At 34.7% G+C, this 23,632-nt stretch overlaps 1 protein-coding gene across 8 annotated transcripts in view; it reads left to right on the forward strand.

Moving 5' to 3' along the window:
• Positions 1-23,632, forward strand: part of LOC115217405 (DNA repair protein XRCC3-like) — a 215,100-nt gene that overhangs the window by 93,988 nt on the left and 97,480 nt on the right. For 7 of the 8 annotated variants that reach the window (XM_036507601.1, XM_029787095.2, XM_036507598.1 and 4 more), the window contains exon 2: positions 18,545-18,682. In XM_036507601.1, coding sequence (XP_036363494.1) covers positions 18,664-18,682 — 19 coding nt within the window. In that variant the 5' untranslated portion in view covers positions 18,545-18,663. Of the gene's footprint in view, positions 1-14,322; positions 14,381-18,544; positions 18,683-23,632 lie in introns of those variants that run through there. The other variant, XM_036507599.1, reaches the window with a different exon arrangement.

Here is a 23,632-nt window from a genome sequence, read left to right on the forward strand (position 1 = left end):
AAATGAGAATCCATCATCACAAATATTTAATTATCAGTCAACAGAGCAGAATTTAGATGTCCACTAGAGTTTTTTTTTAAATATTATACAAACACTTAGAAAAAGATACAAATTTTACATAGAGTGTGATCATAACTGTGTGATTGAGAAATGTGTTCCCTAATCACATGGTCTTGGGTTCAACCCCACTACATGGCATCTTGGGCAAATGTCTTCTGTGTGTGAGACACACTCACACCCATATTATATATGTTTGTGTGTGTTCAGATTTTCCTCAGAGGTTGTAAGCAAGGGCTTTGCTGACTGTCATTTGCTTGCAGTCCACTGCAAAAGCATGTCTTGACTGTTTGTTGATAGACTGTGAGATTATTGCTTGGAAACAAGTCGGGACTAGCAGTTAAAAGAATGGTGGTGGTGGCGGCGACGATGGTAGTGATTCTCTGCAGTTCAATCCATTCTGTGCAACTATACCTGATCACTTTTCAACAGATCTAAAATTTTAGTGAATTACTGTTGGATAAACAATAAAAGCTAGATTATCCATCAAAGTGTCTCGCTTCAAAGTTCCTACTGACTACAAGATCATGAAATTTAGTTAATTTCTAGCTATTTTGTCGCTGTTATTGTAGATTAGCCTTAGATCAACTCTGCTCATGCAGACCTATGATCAAAGCTATTCCATCTTTTTTAGAATGTGTAGGACAGCATTATCTAATGTGCCCATTCCTTATTTCAGATGTGATTTAAGGAAGATTTGGCTGATGTTTCTAGTGGTACCCTCATAGCTGTTGTTGCTATTCAGCAAACAGAACCACTACAACCACCACTCCCTCTTTCTCCTATTCGTCTCTCTTAGAATTTTGCCTATAGCAAGTTTTGTGCATAGTGCTGTTGGCACTAATTATACAAATTCTGTACTTATTAATTATATTAATTACACATAATCTCATTAATTATACAAATTCTCTACTGCCTTTATCAATGAGTTACACTTTTCTCTTTGGTACATATTTTGGCCCAAAAGAATAGTTAGTATTGCTTAAGATTTGGTTCTCTTTGCATCATTACTGGAAACACCTGACACAAAAAAGTTTTAAAACCCAGTAATCTGGCTCTTAGCGGGTGTTTTGAAAATTCCTTACAGAATAATGACCGTGCTCTGCATCGTTACGACTGCCCTTTGGCAAAGCACAGTACCCATTCAGCCACCTTGCCAGGGATACAGCAAAGTCATGGGACTGCAGCATGGCAGATTGTGAAGAGGTAGTGGAAGAAATCAACTGAGCTAATGGCGCTTCTTACATTGATGCTGAGTGGAGGAATCCTAGAAGATCAATGGCCAGGACCACCAAGCTCTATCAAGAGAGTAACTGCAACACATCCTTATGGGCGGCATTCATGGTTGTGTAATCAGCTAATAAAAGAATCACTATGACTCAAGCTCTCAATTCAAATTCATAATAATGGAATTGGATAGTGACAAAATGTATTTGGGAATCTGTGAAACCAGTGTAAACAAAAAATCTGGCTCTTATTGTTCTATTTTGAGCAGTATTAATTTATCTCAAACTGGCTGATTACACAGTAGTTGGCCAAATATTTGGAACTAATCCAATGTTGCAATTGTGTGAGAGCCAGTGAACAAATGTGTTGTGATAACATGTACTGTGCATTTGCTAATTGCTTAGATATCTATGTAGTAATGAGCATGCACAGACACTGTCTCAACTATCCCGTTCTTTGATCCAATGTCACATCTAGAGTGTGACAGTTGGAGGGAGGAAAAGAAAGCTGCACCAGCACTCAATTGGTATTTATTTTCGGCTGAATGCACTGGAACAATGTGAAATGAAGTGCCTTGCTGAAGAACACAACATATTACCTAGTCCAGGAATTAAACCCATGACATTATGATCATGAATCAAACACTCAAACCATCTGGTTCCCAAACTGTGTGCCACATGATGTAATTAAGTGTGCCTTGAAAAAGTAAGATTATATTTCAAAATATGGAAAATACAAACTGAAATTCACTATAAAGTTCATATATAAATGTCAAAGTGGCAAAAAACTAAATACTAAGTTCTAAACTAAGAACGAGAGGTTGTCATGTCATTCAATTCATTTAGGCTAATTATGGTATGACAGTGTTATTCAATTTTGAAACTGAAATTTCATAAGGATAAGAACTAAATTAGCATCAAGCTATCCTTGAAATTGATGTTTTATGGACATATTCAGTGCATGACTATGTTTCAGTTTATTTCAGCCATAGCCTCTGTAGTTTTCATTTCAATAAGTGTGAAAAATATACTATTGAACTAAATCTTTTAATACATCCTCACGTATTGCAACTGTATTTCAAATTTTTTCACTCATATAGTAGTGAGAATTTTCATCTTTTCAATTAATTTTGAAAGACTTCTCAAAAGAGTCCGATAATATGTGACACACTGCCACTTTTCACAGCTCACTGGTCACTTGTCTCAGTTTGACTCTATTAGTGATCTGTGCTGTTTGTGCTGTACAATTTACATTAACAGACTAAATTACCCATAAAATGGAAAAGTTTATTAATATAGCTTTCAGCCTTAAGATTTACAGCCTAAACATATGATCTGTATTCTAAAACACTTCTACTACAGCCCTGGACTGACAGAAACCTTCTGAATAGATTTGGTGGATGAAAACTGGAAGAAGTCCCAGGCATGACTGTGTTGTTAAGAAGCTCACTTTGCAACCATGTGGTTTCAGGTTTAGTCTTATTCCACAGCACCTTGGGCAAATGTCTTTCACTCTAGCTCTGGGCAGACCAATGCCTTTTGAGTCACTTTAGTAAATGGAAATTGTGTGGAAACCAGTTGTGTGTGTGTGTGTTTATATATGTGTGTGTGTGTTTGTATTTATGTTAGTCTTTTTCACCACTTGACAACCGGTGTTGGTTTGTTTATATCCCTGTAACCTCATGGTTTGGCAAAAAAGGCTAATAGAATACATACCTGACTTAGAAAAAAAATACTAGATTTCATTTGTACAACTAAATCCTTCAAGGCGATGCTCCAGCATGGCAGCAGTCCAATGACTGAAGCAAGTAGATGATGAAATATAAAGATACAAGGGTCAGCTGAAAAGTTCATAGGCTATCCAAGATACTTTCATGGAATGTGACCAAATGAGGTTTATTTTTCAACATCATTCCCTTTGCAGTCCACACACTTCTTCCATCAGTATTGCAATGCTTGGATCCCATTGGTGTAGAAGCTCTCATCCTGTTGGTCAAAAGAGTCATCAACAGTAGATATGATGCCATCATCACTGCAATGCACCAGTTTTGCAAGTGTTTTTTTCATGTTGGAGAACAGATGATAGTCAGATGGGGCCAAATCAGAATATGGTGGGTGATCAACCAGTTCAAAGCCACAATCATGTTCAGCAGCCATTGAAAGCAAGGACTTTTGTGCTGGAGCATTGTCCTGATGAAACAAGACCCCTTGTGTCAGTTTTCCTGGGCATTTGGTTTTCATAGCTTTTTGTAACTGCCTCAGCAAGTTGGCATGGCATTCTCCATTGATGGTGTGGCTTGTTTGAAGATAGTCAATAAATGCAATGCCTTTTGCATCCCCAAAAACAGGCCAGCACCTTCTCTGCAGATGAAATGACCTTTGCTTTGTTTGGAATAGGTGAGGAGGGGTGTTTCTACAGCATGGATTGTCTCTGGTTCAAAGTGACGAAACCAACACTCATCCTGGGTTAGGAAACATTCAAGGAAATCAGCTAGATCTGCCTGAAACAATGTCAGATTTTCCCATGGTGTTTTCTGCCTGGTGTGCTTTTGATCAGGTGTCAGAAGATGTGATACTCACCACACAAAAACCTTCATCATGCCAAGTTCATTGTACAAAATATTCCCAACTCTCTCATGGGATATGCTAATGTCATTAGCTATTTGATTTATGGTCAATCTCCTGTCATCTATGTGGTGAACACTATCAAAGCTATCATTCTTTAATATAGCAAGCATGTCACCATGAATGCAGGTCCTTGATAACACCATGATGCCAAATTTTGTCCATTTTCAACGGAAGTCAGTACTTGTTACTTTTGAAGTCTTCTTTGAACACTGAGATGTCAGTTTACCTGAAAAGAAACAATGAAGTTATTAATAAGAAGAGTTGAAATTAATACAAGCAAGCTTTCACAGGTCTAACATTGCTCCTTCATAGTCAGACTATGAACTTTTCAGCCCATTCTTGTACATGTGTGTGCATGTATGTATGTTTGTGACCCTTTGTCATGACATTAATTGTATGAAGCATGTGTACAAATACTACCATCATATAAGTTGTGTCCTTTGCTTCCAGTCTTTTGTGAAAACAACTGGCCATGGAGAAATATTACCTTACTTGGAAACAGATGAGGGTTGGTGACAGGAAGGGTATCCAAGCCATAGAATATCTGCTTCAATGAATCCCAACTAACCTAAGCATGCATGGAAAAGTGAATGTTAAAAACGATAACAATGAAGATGATGATGTGCACACATTTGCATGCACGCGCACACACACACCTGACAGGCTTCTGCACAGTTTTCACCAAACAAATTTGACTCACAAGACTTTGGTTAATTCAAGACTTTCATAGAAGATATCCAAGCTGCCATGTAGTGGTATCAAATACAGAATCACATGGTTGTAATATCAACTACACTCATGTGATAAGTCAGACTCGGTTTGGTTAACTGTTCTCTTTTTCTCACCAAAAATCAGGCTTTCTATCTTATCATCTGCAATCTTTCAATTTATTTGTGGTTAAACTCAATACATGACCTGGTTTTGCTCCCCACTTGGAATTGTTTTGACTAATGTCACAAATGTTCTTGCATTTTTTTTAGTAAGGAATCAATGACAAAGCATTTCCAGCAACTTCTCTGCTACAAATCTGAACTGTTTCTGTCTATGTTATGAATCTTTCCCTTTACAAATCACTGAATCTTCTATTGTAAGATAAACTAATCTGTAAATAGTAGCTGAAAGGTTTGTTTTCTTTCTTTTTTTTTTTAAATAATGCTGTACTTACTGTGAAATATTATATAGGAGTAGAGGAAATTGGTATCATACCAAAAGGTTTAGTTGAGAGAAAGAGAGAGAGAGAATAAAAGATGGAGATATGGATAAAAGAGGGAGACACTGCAAAGGTAGAAAGATAAAGAACAAAGAAAATAAATCTCTCTAAGCAAGGGAGAGAGAGAGAAAGTGAGTGAGTGAGCAAATAAAAGATTGGAAGAAAAGAGAAAGAAAGACAAGATACTGAGTGAATTGGGGGAAGAGTGGAGTCAACAGAAGTGAGTGAAAATGTAGAAAATGAGAGAAAAACAAAGAAAGCAAGAGAAAAGGTAGAAAGAGTAAGTGAAATATAAGAGAGCATAAATGGGAGGTGTGGGAGAATCGAATGCAATTTTTAAAGGTGTGAGGGGGAAGATATAGGCAGAGAAAGATAGAGAGAATGAGTGAGATAATTTGAGGAAGCTATAAAGGTGAAGAGAAGAGGTTTTGAGAGAGAACAAGTGAGAATGAGTTGCAGACAGAGAGGAAGAAGAAGCAAAAGATGCAAGTGAAAGATACTGATGTGAAGAGACAGCTGGAGAATGGGAATAGAGGGAGCAGATAAAAGTGTGTGAGAGAGACACTGACAGACAAGCAGAGAGAGAGAGTGAATGAGTGGGTTAGAGTAGCAGGAGCAAGTAAAAGAGGAATGTGAGATAAAGAGAGAAAGTGTGTGTGTAAATGAAGAGTGGGAGTAGAGGGAGCAAACAAAGGAGGACTATATACAAAAAAGAGGAAGAGAGAGAGACTGATAGACAAGCAGAGAGAGAGAGAGAGTGCAGGAGTAGAGGGGTTATCAAAAGAAGTAAGTGAAAGAAGGGGGAGAGAGAGACAGATAGACAGACAGGACACTAGCACAGAGGACATGCATAGAGGGAGAGAGAAAGTGTGTAATATGATATCTGTTGTTGAAGAAAGTGATGATTTGCAGGAAAAGCTAAGTAAATCTTGAACAGCAGCAGTCAGAAATTCAGTGGCGTTTATCCAAGAACTTGAAGACTCTAATCCATGTTGCTACCATGTTGCTGGCAGGTTTCATGTGAATTTAGATTCTGTCAAATTAGAAATTGCATTCATCAGGTTCTCATTAGGGGAATGTTTGCAAAAAGAAGTTTATCTTTCTTTTTCAATCTCCTTTTCATTTCTTTCTCTTTTTTTTTTTTTTTTTTGCAAGGTATTTTTTTTGTTTTCATTTCTTCTAATCACACTATTTTCCTGCTCCCCTCCCCTCCTACTCATCCTCCACCATCATCATCATTGCAATCATCATCACCCTCATCATCATTGCCATCATTCTTATCTTCTCCTTTTCTTCTGCATTCTTTTTCTTTTCATCTACATCATTGTTGTCATCATCATCATCATCATAACCATCATCTTCCTCATCACCATCATCATCAACATCATTATCATCCTTCACCTTTATTAGTCCTCAATTTGAGAATAGCATTTCATAAACAAAGTTTATTTCTGTAGTGTTTTATTTATTTTTTATTCCAGAGCATCATCCTTTCTAGTCACTTCCTTATAATTTATTGATTACTTGAGGCATTGCAGCATATCTATCTATCTATCTATCTATCTATATCTATCTATCTATCTATCTATCTATCTATCTATCTATCTATCTATCTATCTATCTATTTATCTAAGTATCTGTCTGTTCTTCACTGTCTGCCCATCTGCCTTTCTCAAATACTTTTCACTCTCTTCAGCTTATCTTTCCTTAACCATCTTACTCTTACTTTCAACTGTTCAAGTTGTACACACACACACACACACACACACACACACACACACACACACACACACACACACACACACACCACACACACACACTCACTCACTCACTCATTCACACTCATTCTAACCTCTCTTTCTCTCCAATTCTCTCTCTCAGAAACACAATCTCTATGTTTTCTACTCCTTTTCTGAATAGTTTATAGCCCCTAATTATGCTGGAGTTGTTATGGGAGGTTCTTTTTTTTAATATTTTCTGCAAACTTCAGTTTAACTACTAGTTTGAAAAAAATGAAATATAAAAAAACTTCTGATTCATCAGCAATGGACATATTTTATAAGATAAATTTTTGCATCTGTCATAGAGTTTCTCTTCACCTTCTTCATCTCTTTGAACTATTAAATGTCCTAAAATAACTTAATCTAAGCTTTATGAGCTTCAATTCTTCTCTTTCACCTTTTGTATTCACTTCTTCATTGTTGTTGGGGTTTTTTTCCTCCTAGATCACTCCACCCACTGCCCCCTCTCCACACACACACAGAGAAATCTAAGCCCAGAGATATTCCATTTCTAGACAGGAATGTTGAAAGGTAATCTGAAGTATTTAATACTTGTATTTCTCTGGTAGCGAAATTATCCCTTTCTCTGCTTGCATAACAAACAAAACTAAAAAGAGGGTAAGAATGAACAGCTTTGTAGGACTTTGACATCTTGTGACTTGTGGAAACATTAATTTAATGAACAAACTTCTTCATTGACATTGATATAGTTCAAACCAACAAAACTGTGTTTGATGATAAGTTGGTCACTTGACCTTCTAGGTGTTTAGCTAACATATCAACATTTTATCCTATTTTCAGTTTGACTGTGTTCTTTCTCAACAGGAATGTTGAAAAATGATACAAGATATTTAATGCTTTGCACTTTTCATTCCTACTTCTTTTCAAGAAAACTAAAATTGCCTCAATAAAATTAAAAAGCAGAGGTAGAGGCGTTTTTTTTTTGTTTTTTTGTTTTTTTGTTTTTACATAAGCTGATGAAATAGGCTATACTGGAATTGATGCCACTTATAGCAATGGTTTATTTTGGTAGGCTGAATTTTGGTGTAGTACCCTAATGTTTGATTTATATCTGTTGCATTATGGGTTTACTTGGATTACTTTCACTATTTAACAATAAATCAACAAGAGAACCTCTACATCAGTAGTTCTCAATGGGAATCCATATGGCCCCTTGTGGTCCATATAAGATTTTGGAGTGTCTACACAAACAAAATAGTAAATTGAGTCCACAGTAGTATTTTAAGAGTCCTTGAAATTTTTTTACTTCAGATGCAAGTAACAACTAGGTTTCTTTCTTTGACATTTTACATAGTTCAGCCTACACAAGTGAATGTGTAGAAAACAAAATAAGAATTTTGAAAGAAATATCTATAAAACTAGTTTTCAAACATCGAATGGCTATGGGGGTCCACCAGAATAAAACAGTAATCAAAGGAGTCCATAGGTAAAAATGCTTGAGAACCACTGCTCTACATGGTTGCTCAACCATGTAGTTGTAGAAATGCTAGCCAAATCCCCCCCAAATCATAACCCCTAAAAATGAAAGAACCCATTTTAATACTTTGATACATCGATAAAAATTACTTTGATCTAAATGAATGAATACATTCTCTTTGTTTCCACTGGTATTTCTCTTTTCAAAAATTCACTTCATCACAGCATGTGTATATTATAACTCACTTCTTACTGGGTCAGCTAGAACATTGATACTTATAACCTTATTTCTAACATTCACTTTAGTTTCATATATTGATTTCAAGGCCAACAACTTTGGGGGAGGGGAAGTAAGTTGATTACATAGGCCCCAATAGTCAACTGCTACTTATTTTATCTACCCCAGAAGGATGAAAGGTAAAGTCAACCTCAGTGGAATTTGAACTCAGAAGTAAAGGCAAACAAAATGCCACTAGTCATTTTGTCTGGTGTGCTTACTTCAGTTTTATAGACTAACTAGAATACCTAGCACTGCCTGGGAAACAAGGCACACCACTGGTGGCCAATCTATCGAATGAGAAATGATCATAATCCTGTATAAATGTATTATTTTGAACACAATGAGTATATTATTTGAAATAGATATACACATTTCTTTTTCACTTTCTAAATTAATATAACTCATGTAGAATAAATTAAATTATGCATTAGAAGCAGCTCAATAATGTAAACATTATTAATTTCACATACTTAACTCATATCCATCATTTAAAGACCAGGAACCTCAGATTTTCATCAACACAGATCTGCTTTAAAGATACATAGTGTTAAGAAAACAGAAATGTTATCAACATTCAATTTGTGTGTGTGTGTATGTAAGTTGAATATCAAATATATTTTATATACAATTTATCATCATCATTTAATGTCTAAGTTCCATGCTGGCATGGGTTGGACAGCTTGACAGGATCTGATGGATCCAAGGACTGCATCTTGTTCCTGAGTTCATTTTGGCATAGTTTCTATTACTGGATGCCCTTCTAACACCATTTACTTTACAAGGTGTACTAGGAGCTTTTTTGCTCTCTTTACCCCTATCCACACAAGTCTAACCCTAAACTCTATACCTCACCCTTAAAACCTTACCCGATATCCTAATCTTATACCCTAACTCTAAACCAATTTCTTTTCTCACAGGAGTTAATCCATCTTTTATGCTTAATACATAAAAATATTTAAAAATAAAAAGGGAAAATGTCAAATAGAAAAGTTATGGTTGGTTATGTACACTAAACAGAAAGTGTAAGGGCAAGCAAAACGAAAAAAAAGAAAAACTTTAAACATTTTTTTTTTCAGAATCATAAAGAAATTTCTACCTAGAAATAGAAAAATAAAGAAGTTAGACTGGTGTGTGTTTGTGTGTGTGTGTGTGTGTGTGTGTGTGTGTGTGTGCATGCGTGCATGTGTGCATGTGTGCATGCATGTGTGTGTATTAGAGCTGCTTTTCATTTAAAACTTTTGTTTTACTTATACAGCACCATTGCACATCAGCTGATAGGTTTTATACTATTAGCATATATACCTCACCTAGTGATGCAAATTCATTTTGGGGATGACTTGAGTATATGTTGCCAATGAGCTGAGACAACAGCGAAATATCAATAGCCACCATTCTCATTCACCTACAGTTCAGTTTATTTCATCTGGTTTTGACGTATTCACCGTTTTTTGATACTTGATGCCTGAAAGGGACTTTCCTCAGACAAAATTCCGCAGTTAATCAGTGTATAAATAATACATGTATATTAAGTATGTGGCATCCATAATGTTTCTATTATTAGAAATGCTTCTAATTCAAAATTTATCATCATCATCATCATCATCATCTTCATCATCATCCTTCTTTAACATTCATTTTCTGTGCTGGCATGCATTGGACTGTTTGATCAGAGCTGAAAAGTTGGAGAACTGCACCAGGTTCCTGTCTGATTTGGGTTGGTTTCTATGACTTGATGCCCTTCCTAACACCAACTACTTTACAGAGTGTGCTGGGTGCTTTTTACATGACAACAGTACACAGGACTCTTGCTGGCTAATCCTCTTCAGCAGGGGGAGTGACATTAGCACTTCTGGTATGGAGGATGGGTCTTCTTGAGTACAGAAAGGTGTCAGATATCTCAGTCCTTTGTCATCTCCTCTATAAGAGTCAATGTCCTGAAATCATCCTTTAATGTGTGTGTGTGTGAAGGCACTCGGTCTACTGGTTAGGGCGTTGCACTCACAATCTCAAGATTATGGTTTCATTTTTTGACTGTCGGTGCATTGTGTTCTTGAGCAAAACACTTCATTTTATTTTGCTCCAGTCCACTCAGCTGCAAATGGGTAACCCTGTATTATCATCATCATCATCTTCATTTAATGTCCATCTCCCATGCTGGAGCCAGCCAGGTAGAAGACTACACCAGACTTTTGTGTTTGTTTTGGCATGGTTTTTACGGCTGGATGTCCTTCCTAACACCAACCTGTACATATGTATGTATGTATGCATGCATGCATATTTATTGGGTCATCCCATAAATAATGTGGTTTTTTCAATTGCATGAACTAAAAGTCAGAGAGGGATGGAATAAACTACCTGCATTAACTTGCTATAAAAGCTGGTAGTAATTTTATGTTGTCCTTATTCTTAGTGCAAGTTTTGAAGAGTGCAGTTCGATTTTAACAGTTATTTTTTCAAAGCTATAATGGAAGTGACAAAGGCGCATATTCAGCATATTTTGCTTTATGAGTTCAATAAAGGCAACAACACAATGGAAAATGCAAGGTATATTAATGCAGTATACGGGGATCAGACAGTAAGCATAAGCCAGTGTCAACGGTAGTTCCAGCAATTCCGAGCTGGAAACTACAGCCTAGAAACTCATCCTGGAAGATCTGTAGAGCTTAATGAGGATGTCCTACAAACCCTGGTGGAACAAAATCCTATTGTAACTGTTGAGGAACTAGCAGAGAAGCTTGGTTTTGGTCATTCAACCATTCATCAACACCATCAGAAAAGTCAGCAAATTGGGTCAATGGGTTCCTCACAAACTTTCCAAGTCTAACTACTCACAGAGAGTAAATGGGTGCTCTTCTTTGCTGCCACGTCTCATGAATGAACCTTTTTTGGACTGAATGGTGACTGATGACAAGAAATTGGTTCTCTATAAAATTGTCAAGTGCTGAAGATAATGGGTAGGGAAAGGAGAAATACCAGCACCCCAGGCTAAAGAAGGTTTTCACCCATGTAAGGTATTGTTATCTGTTTGGTGGGATATGAAAAGTTTAGTTCACCTTGAACTTTTAAACCCACACCAAATGATAACAAAGGAAATCTACTGCAAGCAGCTTGAGTGGCTTAAGTCAGCACTAGAAGAAAAATGACCATCTTTGCTTTCAAGACGAAAGGTGTTCTTCCATCAGGATAATGCTCGGCCACATACAGCAAGGATGACATTCCAAGTCTAGAGTAGTTTGAATGGGAAATGATGCCCCACCCATCATATTCGCCAGACATTGCCCATCCAATTATCATTTATTTTGCAGTCTTCAAAATCATTTGGACAAAAAAAATATGAATTCTGTAGACGAGGTCAGAATAGTACTGGAGGAGTATTTTTCATCACAGACAAGTGAATTTTGGGAGAGGGGCCTTGCAAGTCTAACAGATAGCTGGAAGAAAATTGTTGAAAATGAAGAGTATATTTTAGATTAAAAAAGAACTTTGGTTATCTTAATTTTGAAAAATAAAAGAAGTATAAAAAAACTGCATTATTTATGGGATGACCCAATATATGTATGCATGTAGGTATGTATGTATGTATGTATGCATATATGTATGTATGTGTTATATATTACTTTAAGTATATAAACTGTATGAAAAAAAAAGGATATAATTCAACATAGGAACAAAAGTTATGGTGTAGACATTGCTTCATAGCCACATGGTTTTGGGCTGATTCCACTTGATACCATCAGTAAAAGTTAATATTATTTAGCTAGCATTGTTAAAAATAAATCATTTTAGTGTTTTTTCCTTATTATAGATATCTATGTCTGTTTGCCTGAATCTTCAGCCCTTTAGCATTTAGACTGGCCATATCCAGCCAAAATATTTTACCTGTTTTAGCTTCAAACTTACCAGTTCAAGCCTCTCACACCTACACTGCAGTGTCATTCTAAAAATAAACAATCTCATCATCAAAATCTCAAAGTTACAAGATAATGTTAGATTAATTCAAAACAATGTGAATAAATAAGTAATATATATGACGGAATAATCTAAATGCTAAAGAGTTAAAATGCTCTAACTCGAGAGAATGCAAATTAAAAGGAGTTTCTCCCTTTCTCTCTCGGTCGATGTATGTTCCTATGTGTTTGTTGGGGAATGAGTGAGTGTGTGTGTATATGTATGCTAGTGTCTGTGTGGGTATATGTCTGTGTGTGTGCACATGTGTGTGTGTGTCTGTTATTCATGAATTTTTACATTTCTTGAACAGCTCAAAATTACTGGGCTGTATTAAAACAATAATCAACAGCAGTCTTGGTTTTTCAGGGTTTTAGGTTGATGAATGAAGTGGAAGATATTTTAAGTAAAAGATTGTGTATTTAAGAGTACATTTGTTGGAAGATTTTATTGGCACAATGTATAGTTTTGCTAAAATTATAGAACACACAAACAAAGAGACTTTGAATGTTAATATTATAAAGATCTTATGTATTAAGTACTACTATATGTATTCCTCACCTCTTCTCTCATCTGTGAATACTGTATTCTGTTTAGTCCATTCCGGTTCATTCCAGCATCATTGCATGGAACCTTGGGCAAGTGTCTTTCACTATGGCCTCTAGCCAACCAAAGCCTTGTGAATGGATCTGGTAGACAATTTAAAAGAAGTCAACTATATATATATATATATATATATATATATATATATATATATATATATATATAATATATAATATATATATATATATATATATATACACATATATATATATATATATATATATATATATATATATATATATATATATATATATATAAGAGAGAGAGAGGGTGGGAGGGGGATATATATATATGTACGTGTGTGTATCTTTGTATTTGTCCCCCACCACTGCTTGACAGCCAGTGTCCACTTCTTTACATCCCCATAACTTAGTGGTTTGGCAAAATTGACCAATAAGATAAGTGCCAGGCTTTAGAAAGATTAATCCTGTGATCAATTCATTTGATGAAAACCCGTCAAGGTAATACCCCAGCATGAGTGCAGTCTAATGACTGCACCAAGGATAAGATAAAAGATTATTTATCTATTGTCTAATGCGTGGTTGATCTTCACAATCCCTAAATCTTTATATCTTAAGAAGAATATTGCTTTCCATCATCTTACAATTTATCATTTGTGCAAGAATTAATGTGAAGGTTTGTAAATAGACAAATTATCTTCTTTTAGAGATTTGATGATTCTTTATTTTCGTAGAATTAGGATGGGTTTTATTTATTCAGGAAGCCATTTTTGTTTTCAAATTTTTTGTTAGACTCTTAGATGTTTTTACAAATGTTTCATTCAGCTTATTTTTATCAGTTCTAGAAACCTTTTAGTTATTGGTTCTTTGATGTATTGGGTTACTTTTATTTAAATGATTTTATCTATTTTATTTTATATGTCATACATTTTGTTAACAATAGTATCATTGGTTACAATTTCCCCATGAACCTTCATTTCAGATTTTAGAGTAATAAGGGTGTGTGTCTAATTTAGATAGAAGGGATACCACAAAGTGTTTTTGTTTGACACATTGGTTTATTATCTTACTGATATGTATATCTTTTGTTGATATTCAACACACACACACACACACACACATGTTTTTATACAATTGGCTTCAGTAAAATTCCTAGCTATTCAATTTTGCTTACAAGTTTTTGGTCAACAAAAGGCTCTGGTAAAACATGCTTGTCCAAGGTGCTGTGCAGTGAGATCAAACTGGAATTAATGGTTACAAATTAAGTTTTTTAACTATACAGTTATTCACATGCCTATACTTTCTGATTTGTTAGGTTTCTATTTTTATACCATCTTCCTATTTATACCTTGTATATGTGGTTAGGATGTTTATACCTTGTATGTGATTTGGGTGACTCATGATCATAAGGTCATGGGTTCAATTCCTGGACAGGAAAGCACACTGTGTCCTTGGGCAAAGCACTTCTTTCCATGTTGCTCTAGTCTACTAATGAGAACTAGCCAGTTGTTGCTGCTACCCTTACTCCTTCCAACTATTACAACTTGGATATTCTACCAAATTAAGAGTGAACAAACTGGGAGTATAAATGTCTGCTTATGACAACATAAGTTCCTAAAATAATTGGCAAAAAACATGGTACCTGCTACCAAACCATAATCTCTTAATTAATAAGCCAAAGAATGGGAGGTAGTACTCACAGTATTTGTGGGGATCAGCTGCCTTCCTTTTCGCTTCTTTGAGTCTACTATTGTCATCCCTTCTCTCATCAAATATACCCAACCATTACAAAATTAAATACTTCTGTTCCTGTTCAGTTTGTTTTATAAACTGTTTGTGTGTCTTCTCTAATAATTCAGAAACTAGAAATTCTTAATATTTAACGAATGATTATGGAGCAAAATAGCAAAATAACACAAAAAAGGGATTTTTTTGTATTTGTTTTTCCAAGTTTTACTTTTTCAGTTAATTATTTGGATATACAATACATAAATTGTGGTTGTGCATAAAATGAAAGTAGTCATACAAAGAAATTAAATGCAATGACAGAAATATGGGTTATATGTAAAACGGAAAAAAAAATTCAAAGGGATACTATTAAAATACTTTTACGCTCATAGATACATAACAACACAATTTCTTTCATATATTATGGGCTATAATAGTTAGCAGTATATATTTACATTCACATGTTGGGAAAATTTATTTTTATTTATCATTCATTAACTTTTGGTTAGAATTGTTGAAACATGAAATAAACTATCTATGATGATTGTTAGCTGTCAGAACATTACATTCTTCAAAAGTTCCATGCTTCCCAAAATTTTCCAACACTACTCCTGACATGCCTATTCACCCTTTCCTCTGTAGCATTTTCCCTGTTCATTTTTCTCTCTTTTTATATTTTAAATTGTGTACTGTGCACGCACTTATTGCTGTCTTTATTTGACTTAATGCTGCTTCCTGTCCCCTCTTTTACCCTTTTCCAACAAGCTGTAGTGTTGTGTACAATAAGCTCATTGTCATTATTATTTAACTATTTCTTCCAAATAAAGAATAGAATAAATAAGAAATGGATGAACATCAGAACAGCTTTCCTTATTGTTGTTGTTTCGGATTTGTTGCTCATTATGGGCCTTGCTGCTCTCTATAATTTTGTATACTTCTCCAAAATTCTTCTGCTTCTCTTGTTGGTGGTCAGTTGACTTTCGGTTTATTCTTATTCTTTTACTTGTTCTAAAGGATTTAGTCAAGCAAATTGATCTCTGTAACAATTTTTAAATCTAGTACTTATTCTGTTGGACTCTTTTTGCTGAACTGGTAAGTTATGGGGGCATAAACAGACTAACACTGGTTGTCAAGCAACAGGGAGACAAACAAAACACAAAAATGCACACTCGTTACAGGATTCCACAGTTTCTGCTTTGTAAGGTATTGGTCAGCCCGGGGCTAATTTAGAAGACACCTACGAAGCAGTACAGTGGGACTGAACTTGAAACTATATGGCTGGGAAGCAAACTTCTTAATCATACAGTCATGCCTGTAATTCTCCATAAAACCTCTTTCTTCTGTTCGTATAAGTATTACTGCTTTTTCCTATTTGGATTCTTTGTAATTTTTATAGAGGTTCTATATTTCAGGCACTCTTCTACTTCATAAATTTTTCCCTTCATTATATTTCCATATATTTCTTACATTTTTTTAACTCACTTGTAGGTTTTATGTCAAAATTTTATAATAATTGGTATATCTTTTCTTTTTCTTTTTTTCTAATTAAAATGTCTTTCTTTGATATTAATGTGGGTTTAGATGCTTCATCATGATGGCCTTTGAGACAGTATCCATTTCCCTTTGTGATTACTATGCCTGTTGTATAAATTATTTGGTTAATATCTATTATCTGTTTCCTAGGTATTTTTGAGAACTCCAACTAGTTTTGAAGGTAGATCTATACAATCATTTTATTACTATCTTACTATCAGATATTTCTCATAATCTATTGTGTTCATATTTTATTAGTACCATTGTAGTTTACATTTTGTTGGTTAGCAACCTATAAGCATACAAGTTTTACTTTTAGTTTTTTTTTTAGAGTAAGGATATTGCCTTTCATTACTTATGGTTTTATAATGTTAGAAATATATTTGTTAACTTTAGAAATCTGTATTTGTAGTTTGATTTTTTTGAATATTTTGTTATTTGACATTTATCATATCCTTTGTTTATATCTTTCACTGTTTATTATTTATATTTTATCAGCTAATTTTTTCCCCATGAGTATGTATCTCCTTTATATTAGATAGTCTGTTGACATCTAAATTTATTTTTTTATGAAGATTTTTTTTCTCCAGAGAATAAGTCGATCATTATTGGTGTTATTATTTTAGGAATAGAATATGTGTGTAAGTATGTGTTAAGTGTGCGTATAAAATAAAAATGTATTTCTCTGAAGTTTATTTATGCATTTTCTATTTTATTATGGATTTTGACTAATAATGTCTAAGCCTTTGCTTAGTTTGTAGTCATTTTTACAAGGTTCTCACTTGAAATTGTATTTGAATATTTGCAGAAAGTATTTATAAAAACATGATTTTCCTACTTTGGTACAATATTACAAGCATAATTGATTAACCCTTTAGAATTCAGATTAGTCTTTCAAATGTAGTGCTTATTTATTCACATTGTTTTGAATTAATCATGCATTATCTCATACTTTCAAGATTTCAATGACGTGATTGAAAATTTTTTTAATGATATTGTAGGGGAGGTATGAAAGGTCAAATCTGGTCAGTTTGAACATAAAACAGGCAGAATATTTTGGCCAGATATGGTCAGTTTAAATGCTAAAGGGTTAAATCAAACTTTCTAAATTCCTGGTACATATTTGTCAAACCTGAATGAATAAAAGAATAAAGTCAGTCATGGCAGTATTTGAACTCAAAATGGTAGACATCTAGTCTAGTGTTCAACTGCTTTTGACATATCACTAATTAATTATTACTAATAATAATAGTTTCTAATAAGGCAGCACATTTGTGGGTAAAGTGTGTAATTCTTGTTAATTAACGATGGTACTTGACTAAGAGATGATCACAGTGAGATCTGAGCACCTAATGTAAAGGAATGTAATTAAATCCACAAGTAAGGATAATGTTAATTTCTAACATCATCACAAGTTCATTCAATATGTAGGACAGTACAGTTGATTAGATTGAGACCAATATCTAACTTGCTCTAAGGTGGCAAGCTGGCAGAATTGTTACATGCCAGGCAAAATGCTCAACAGCTTTTTGTCTGTCTTTACATTCTGTGTTCAAATTCCACCAAGGTCAGCTTTCCCTTTTATCCTTTTGGAGTCAATAACGTAAGCACCAGTTGGGCACTGGGAATGATGTAATTGACTAGCCTCCACCCAGAAATTGCTAGCCTTGTGCCAAAATTTGAAATCAATATTTGACTTGCTCTATTTGTATGGCCTCTAAAAGGATAAAAGCAAAGTCAATCTTGGTGAGATCTGAACTGGAAACACAAAGAGGCAGAATACTGTAAGGTATTTTATTCAGTGTTCTGCTGATTCTTCCATTCTTTGTCCTCAATAATGATTAATAGTTTCTAAGATAGACACAAGATCACAAATTTAGAAGGAAGGGTTAAACCAATTAAATTTACCTTTTTTTTTTGAATGGTACTTTATTGGAAAAGTGAAAGGTAAAAATTAACTTTGGTGGGATTTAAACTCAAAAAGTAAAAAGCCAGAAGCAATACCACCTGGTATTTTTTCCAAAACTCTGTCAATTCTGCCATTCATAATGATTTCTTACAATATTAATAACAGCAACATTTTTCACAAAGTCATGATATTGATATATTTTATAATTGTGTTTTCTCTTCTCTTTTTATTTTTTTCATTTATTCAGCAAAATTGAAATCTTTCCCTGAGATATTAAGTTTATCCAATCCTGATTTAAAAAGAGCAACAAATCTATCATCCCGAGATGTGCAAATTCTAAAAGGAGCTGTTGCTGAATCTATTCCTATGTTACCTATTGTCACAGGTGAATATACAACTTTTTATTGTTATGTATTGTAACTTACACATTTTGATGATAAAAAATTCAGAACTCATTATTTTATGACACAAATCCCTGTTTAGTTAACTTCTGATATAAACAGACTGGTCATAAAAAGACAAGGGATTCAGGTGTGCAGTGATTAATAAGGAAAAAAGAAAGCTTAAATAGTTATTTATTCTTGACGTTAGAGTTGTAGATATATAGATAAGCTCAATTGTTCAGTATTTCAAAATCAGAAGTGTCTGTGAGCATCTGTGACCACTTTTTGATGGATTGACTTCAGAGAACAGGGAATGAGGATTTCTAGCATTCATGCACAGGTATGGCTGTGTAAATGAGGAGTTCAGTTACCAACTATATAGTTTTAAATTCAGTGCCACTACATGACACCTTGGGTAAGTGTCTTCTGCTATAGGGTGGTGATGATTATAAGGTGCAGTGTGGCAGAAGGTTGAATGTGTACAAAGTTTATTGTATGGACTGTCTTAGCACAGCCTCTGCTTTTAGTGTGACTCAGGGTTTTTCAAAGGATGTGAAGCAGGAGAATTTGTAGAGTGCAAAAACTGAATTCCATATGGTCTTTAGTTTTGCACTTTTATATAACCTGAGTTCAAATGCTATCAGTGTCATCTTTACTTTTTCTCACCTTGATAGGAGAAAGGGGTCAATTAAGAAAGTATCAGGTGTAAACTAAATAGTTCCAAATGACAATGTTTTTCGTCTCTAAATTTATTGTCTTTTATCAATGTATGGAATTATTAGGGGAAAATATGTAGCTCAAAGTTTAATCCTTGCAAAGAAATTTATGTTATGGTTTATTTGTTTGAGACTAATGGGGTGAGTGACAATTTTTAAAGTGCAGTCTTAATTTGTTTGATAAATTAAAATCTAGAAGTGTAAATATATACTTGATTAGATAAATAATAATTCAATCAATGTTAAGAAAAGCACTAAAGACTATAACAAAAAAACTGAATTGCTATTTAAATAATTTTTTGTTCTATCCATCTATTGTCAGAGACAATCAAGTTAATTAGTTAACTCTTCAGAATCAAATCCATTGATATCTAGTTATTACCTGAAAAATTCAACTCCTCTTCTGGTTACACAGCTAGGAAGAGGATTGAACTGAGCATTGTTAGCTAAGGAAATACTTGACTAATTTACAATACTACCACTTCTTGTAACACTGCGTTGTTCTCATTTAATGATACCTGTTTTATAGTTAAGTAGAAAGGGCTAAATGAGAATTAACTGACATAGCCTTGGACACACTGCAGTAGCAATGACCGGATACAAGCCACCAACCTCACAGTCAATCTCTTGGGTGCTTGTTCAATGTCCAGGTACCTATTGTTGCTCTCTTTAGGTATCAATGAAATAATTTGACAGAAAAAGAAACAAAATATTTTAAAAATATGGAATAATTCTAGAGCCAGAGTTTTTAAACAATTTGTCTTAATGTTAGCAATGTCAAAGCCTTTTAATTTGTCTCAAAAACTTCTATCACTGAGTTTCTACATCTTTGACAGTAGTAGGTTAGTGGAAAATTTTTAAATGAACAGTGTATAGTCAGAGAATTGGGGAAGCCATCCAAGCAGGAAGAGAGTTGTGTTTTTGTTGATAATGCTTGTAATGGTTTTTGATGTAGTGGATTTAGTGATGGTATTGATTTTATTGGTGTTTTACAAGTATGAAGTTATAGGGGGTAGGGAATGTTATTGTGTTGGTGCAGGATGGTTGTGATGAAGAATGTAGTGAAAGTAATGTGTTCATTATGAGATTACAAGTGGTTGCTGCTGATGTTATTTAGCCCTGGGTTAGGCATGGTAATGCAGATCTATGATCAAAAGTGCTCCAGCTACAACCATTTTCTCTTTTTTTTTATGAAATGCATGAGACTACATTATTCAATGGTGGCTGCTGCTATTACTACTGCTTCAGCAGTAGTTGTTGTTCCTCTTGTTGTTGTAATGTTTCCCTTCATATGTGGAATGGGAAGGAACATTGTTTCCAGTTTTTGTTTTTTGTTGTTATTATCATTCTAGCTGGGAATGGTGTGATGGTAGCAATATGTTCATTCACCTTTTGGGCATATTTCCACATCCCATCATTCAACATACATAAAAGATATGGCCTCTTTACGCAGAGAACAAACTATATTACTTCATGGTAACTTTTAGCTTTCACCCTACTACACATGTGCACACACGCACACACATGCACAAAGCATACATACACACTCACATCCATATTTTACATGCACTCACATAGACATATATGCACACACACATACACACACACACATGTGCACGCACAAAAACACTCCACTTCTCTATCTCCTATTCTCTTCCTATCCAGTTTAGAAATTTAACCTCTCTTTTCCCAGTCTCACATAAGCACTTGTCTTATCAAATAAACCTGTTGAGCATTCATTTCCTTCTAGTAGTCTGGTTTAATAATAATAATAATAGTAATAGTAATAATAATGTGGATGATGATGATAACTTCTTACATTGGCACAAGGCCAAAAATCTTGTGGGGAGGAAATAGTCAATTATATTAACCCCAGTGCTTCACTGGTACTTTAGTTTCCCTGGAAGAATGAAAGGCTAAGTTGATGATAATAATAATAATGATGATGATGATAATGATAATAATGATAATAATAATAATAATAATAATAATAATAATAGTAGTAGTAGTAGTAGTAGTAATTCTTTCTACTAAAGGCAGAAGGCCTGAAATTGCAAGGGAAGGGATTAGTCAATTACATTGATCCTCGGTGTTTCACTGGTACTTAATTTATTGACTCCGAAAGGATGAAAGACAAAGTTGACCTCGGCAGAAAATAATAATATTAATAATAATAATAATAATAATAATAATAATAATAATAATAGCAACAACAACAAAATAGAAGCTATACCAAGACTTACAACTCAACATACTGTCAAAAAAATAACTCTACTAGGAACAGCCCACATCTTGCACAAGACATTAGCATTTCAAGAGCACAGCCCAAATAGAACAATCTTTACACATAATACACACACCCTATACAATAAGCACCTCATAAAATAAAACATCACTGCTCTTACAACATGTAATCTATAAGATTTACCCAATAAAATAACACAACTGATGTTACACTTACCACACAACACCACGTAACATTACACTCACCACTAATATAGCACAAGAAATAACAAGCAAATCCCACTGCAAAACAAATTGAATAGGAGGAGTTTATACACATCTGAACACTGTGAAAATAAGAACTCACAATAATACACCCTAAGAAGCATGGAGATCCAGCAGGTGACGCAGCAGAAGCTCATATAAAACTCTCAAAGAAATAATTTCAAATTTTGACACAAGGCCAGCAAGTTCAGAGTAAGGGGTAAGTCAGTTACATCAAACCCCAGTGCTCAACTGGTACTTATTTTATCAACTCTGAAAGGACGAAAGACAAAGTTGACCTTGGCGGAATTTGAACTCAAAACGTAAGGTTTGGCGAAATGCTGCTAAGCATTTTGCCTAGTGTGCTAATGATTCTGCCAGCTCGCCACCTTGAAGCTATCAAAGAAATAATACTTCCTACTATGGACACAAAGTCTGAAATTTGGTGGGAAGGATAGTTGATTACATCAACCCCAGTATTCAACTCGTACTTATTTTATCAACTCCAAAAGGAGGAAAGGCAAAGTCAACCTTGGCAGAATTTGAACTGAAAATGTAAAGACAGACAAAATGCCTCTAAACATTTTGTCCAGTATGCAAACAATTCTGCTAGCTCATTGCCTTAACTATCCAAAAAATAATAACAACAGTTGGTTCTTGGCAACAAATAGGGAACATTATAAAATGGGTTGCTAAAACAGTTGGGTTTTACATCAAGTGAGTATATAGGTGCAGGCATGACTGTGTGGTTAAGAAATTTACTTCTCAAACACATGGTTTCAGATTCAGTCTCACTGTGCAGCATTTTGGGCGTCTTCTGTAGCTCTGGGCTGACCAGTGTCTTGTCAGTGAATTTGGTAGACAAAGACTGTGTAGAAGCCCATCTTACGTGTGTATGTGTGTGCATATGTGCATACATGCATGCGTATGTTGATATATGTGTGTCTATGCAAATGTCTATATTTCATACATAAAAATGCTGAGCTACAAACAATGACAGATGTCATTCCCTGTCAACAGATTATGTACTAACTCTGTATTTTTGAGGACATGTGGAAAAAAAGAAATATCCCTTATTTGAAAACATAAGGGTAGTAACAGGAATGATATCTGGCAGGAAAATAATCCTTTCAAGGTCAAAAAAGTAAGTACCAGTTGATCACTGAGGTCGATGTAATCAACTTACCCCATCCTGCAAGCTGTGTCAAAATTTGAAATCAATAATATATGCATTATCATCATCATTTAACACCTGCTTTCCACGCTGGCATGGGTTAGATGGTTTGACTGGTAAGCCAGAGGGCTGCATCAGATTCCCCAGATCTCAATCCATTGGACTATTATATGTGGGGGCGTTGTTGAGAGAGATTTCAATGAACACACCCATAACACCAAAGCTTCTTTGGAAGCTGCCATTGAGTAATTTCCAAAACAGATCTGTCCTCAAATATCTTACACACCCTGTATACATATATATTCATACATATATATATATATAGGTACCCGAAAGTGACTAGAAACGTTCTCTGTGCGACAAACCCATTGTCATGCAGACTTCTGCTGCTAAAAGCCACTTGATGCAATCTTCAAGCATCAGTAATGCCGACCAGCATTGTCAAGTGAAGTCGTACTACCATGTGGTGCATCTTTGTTTTGCAGTGCTTCTCCTTTGTTCGTTTGTTTTTTGCAAATGAAGGAACAGCATGCTTCCTCGAAATTCTGTTTTCTGCTGGGGGAAATGGCAACCAA

The sequence above is a fragment of the Octopus sinensis genome, linkage group LG11 (assembly GCF_006345805.1).
Source record: "Octopus sinensis linkage group LG11, ASM634580v1, whole genome shotgun sequence".
Lineage (NCBI taxonomy): Eukaryota > Metazoa > Mollusca > Cephalopoda > Octopoda > Octopodidae > Octopus > Octopus sinensis.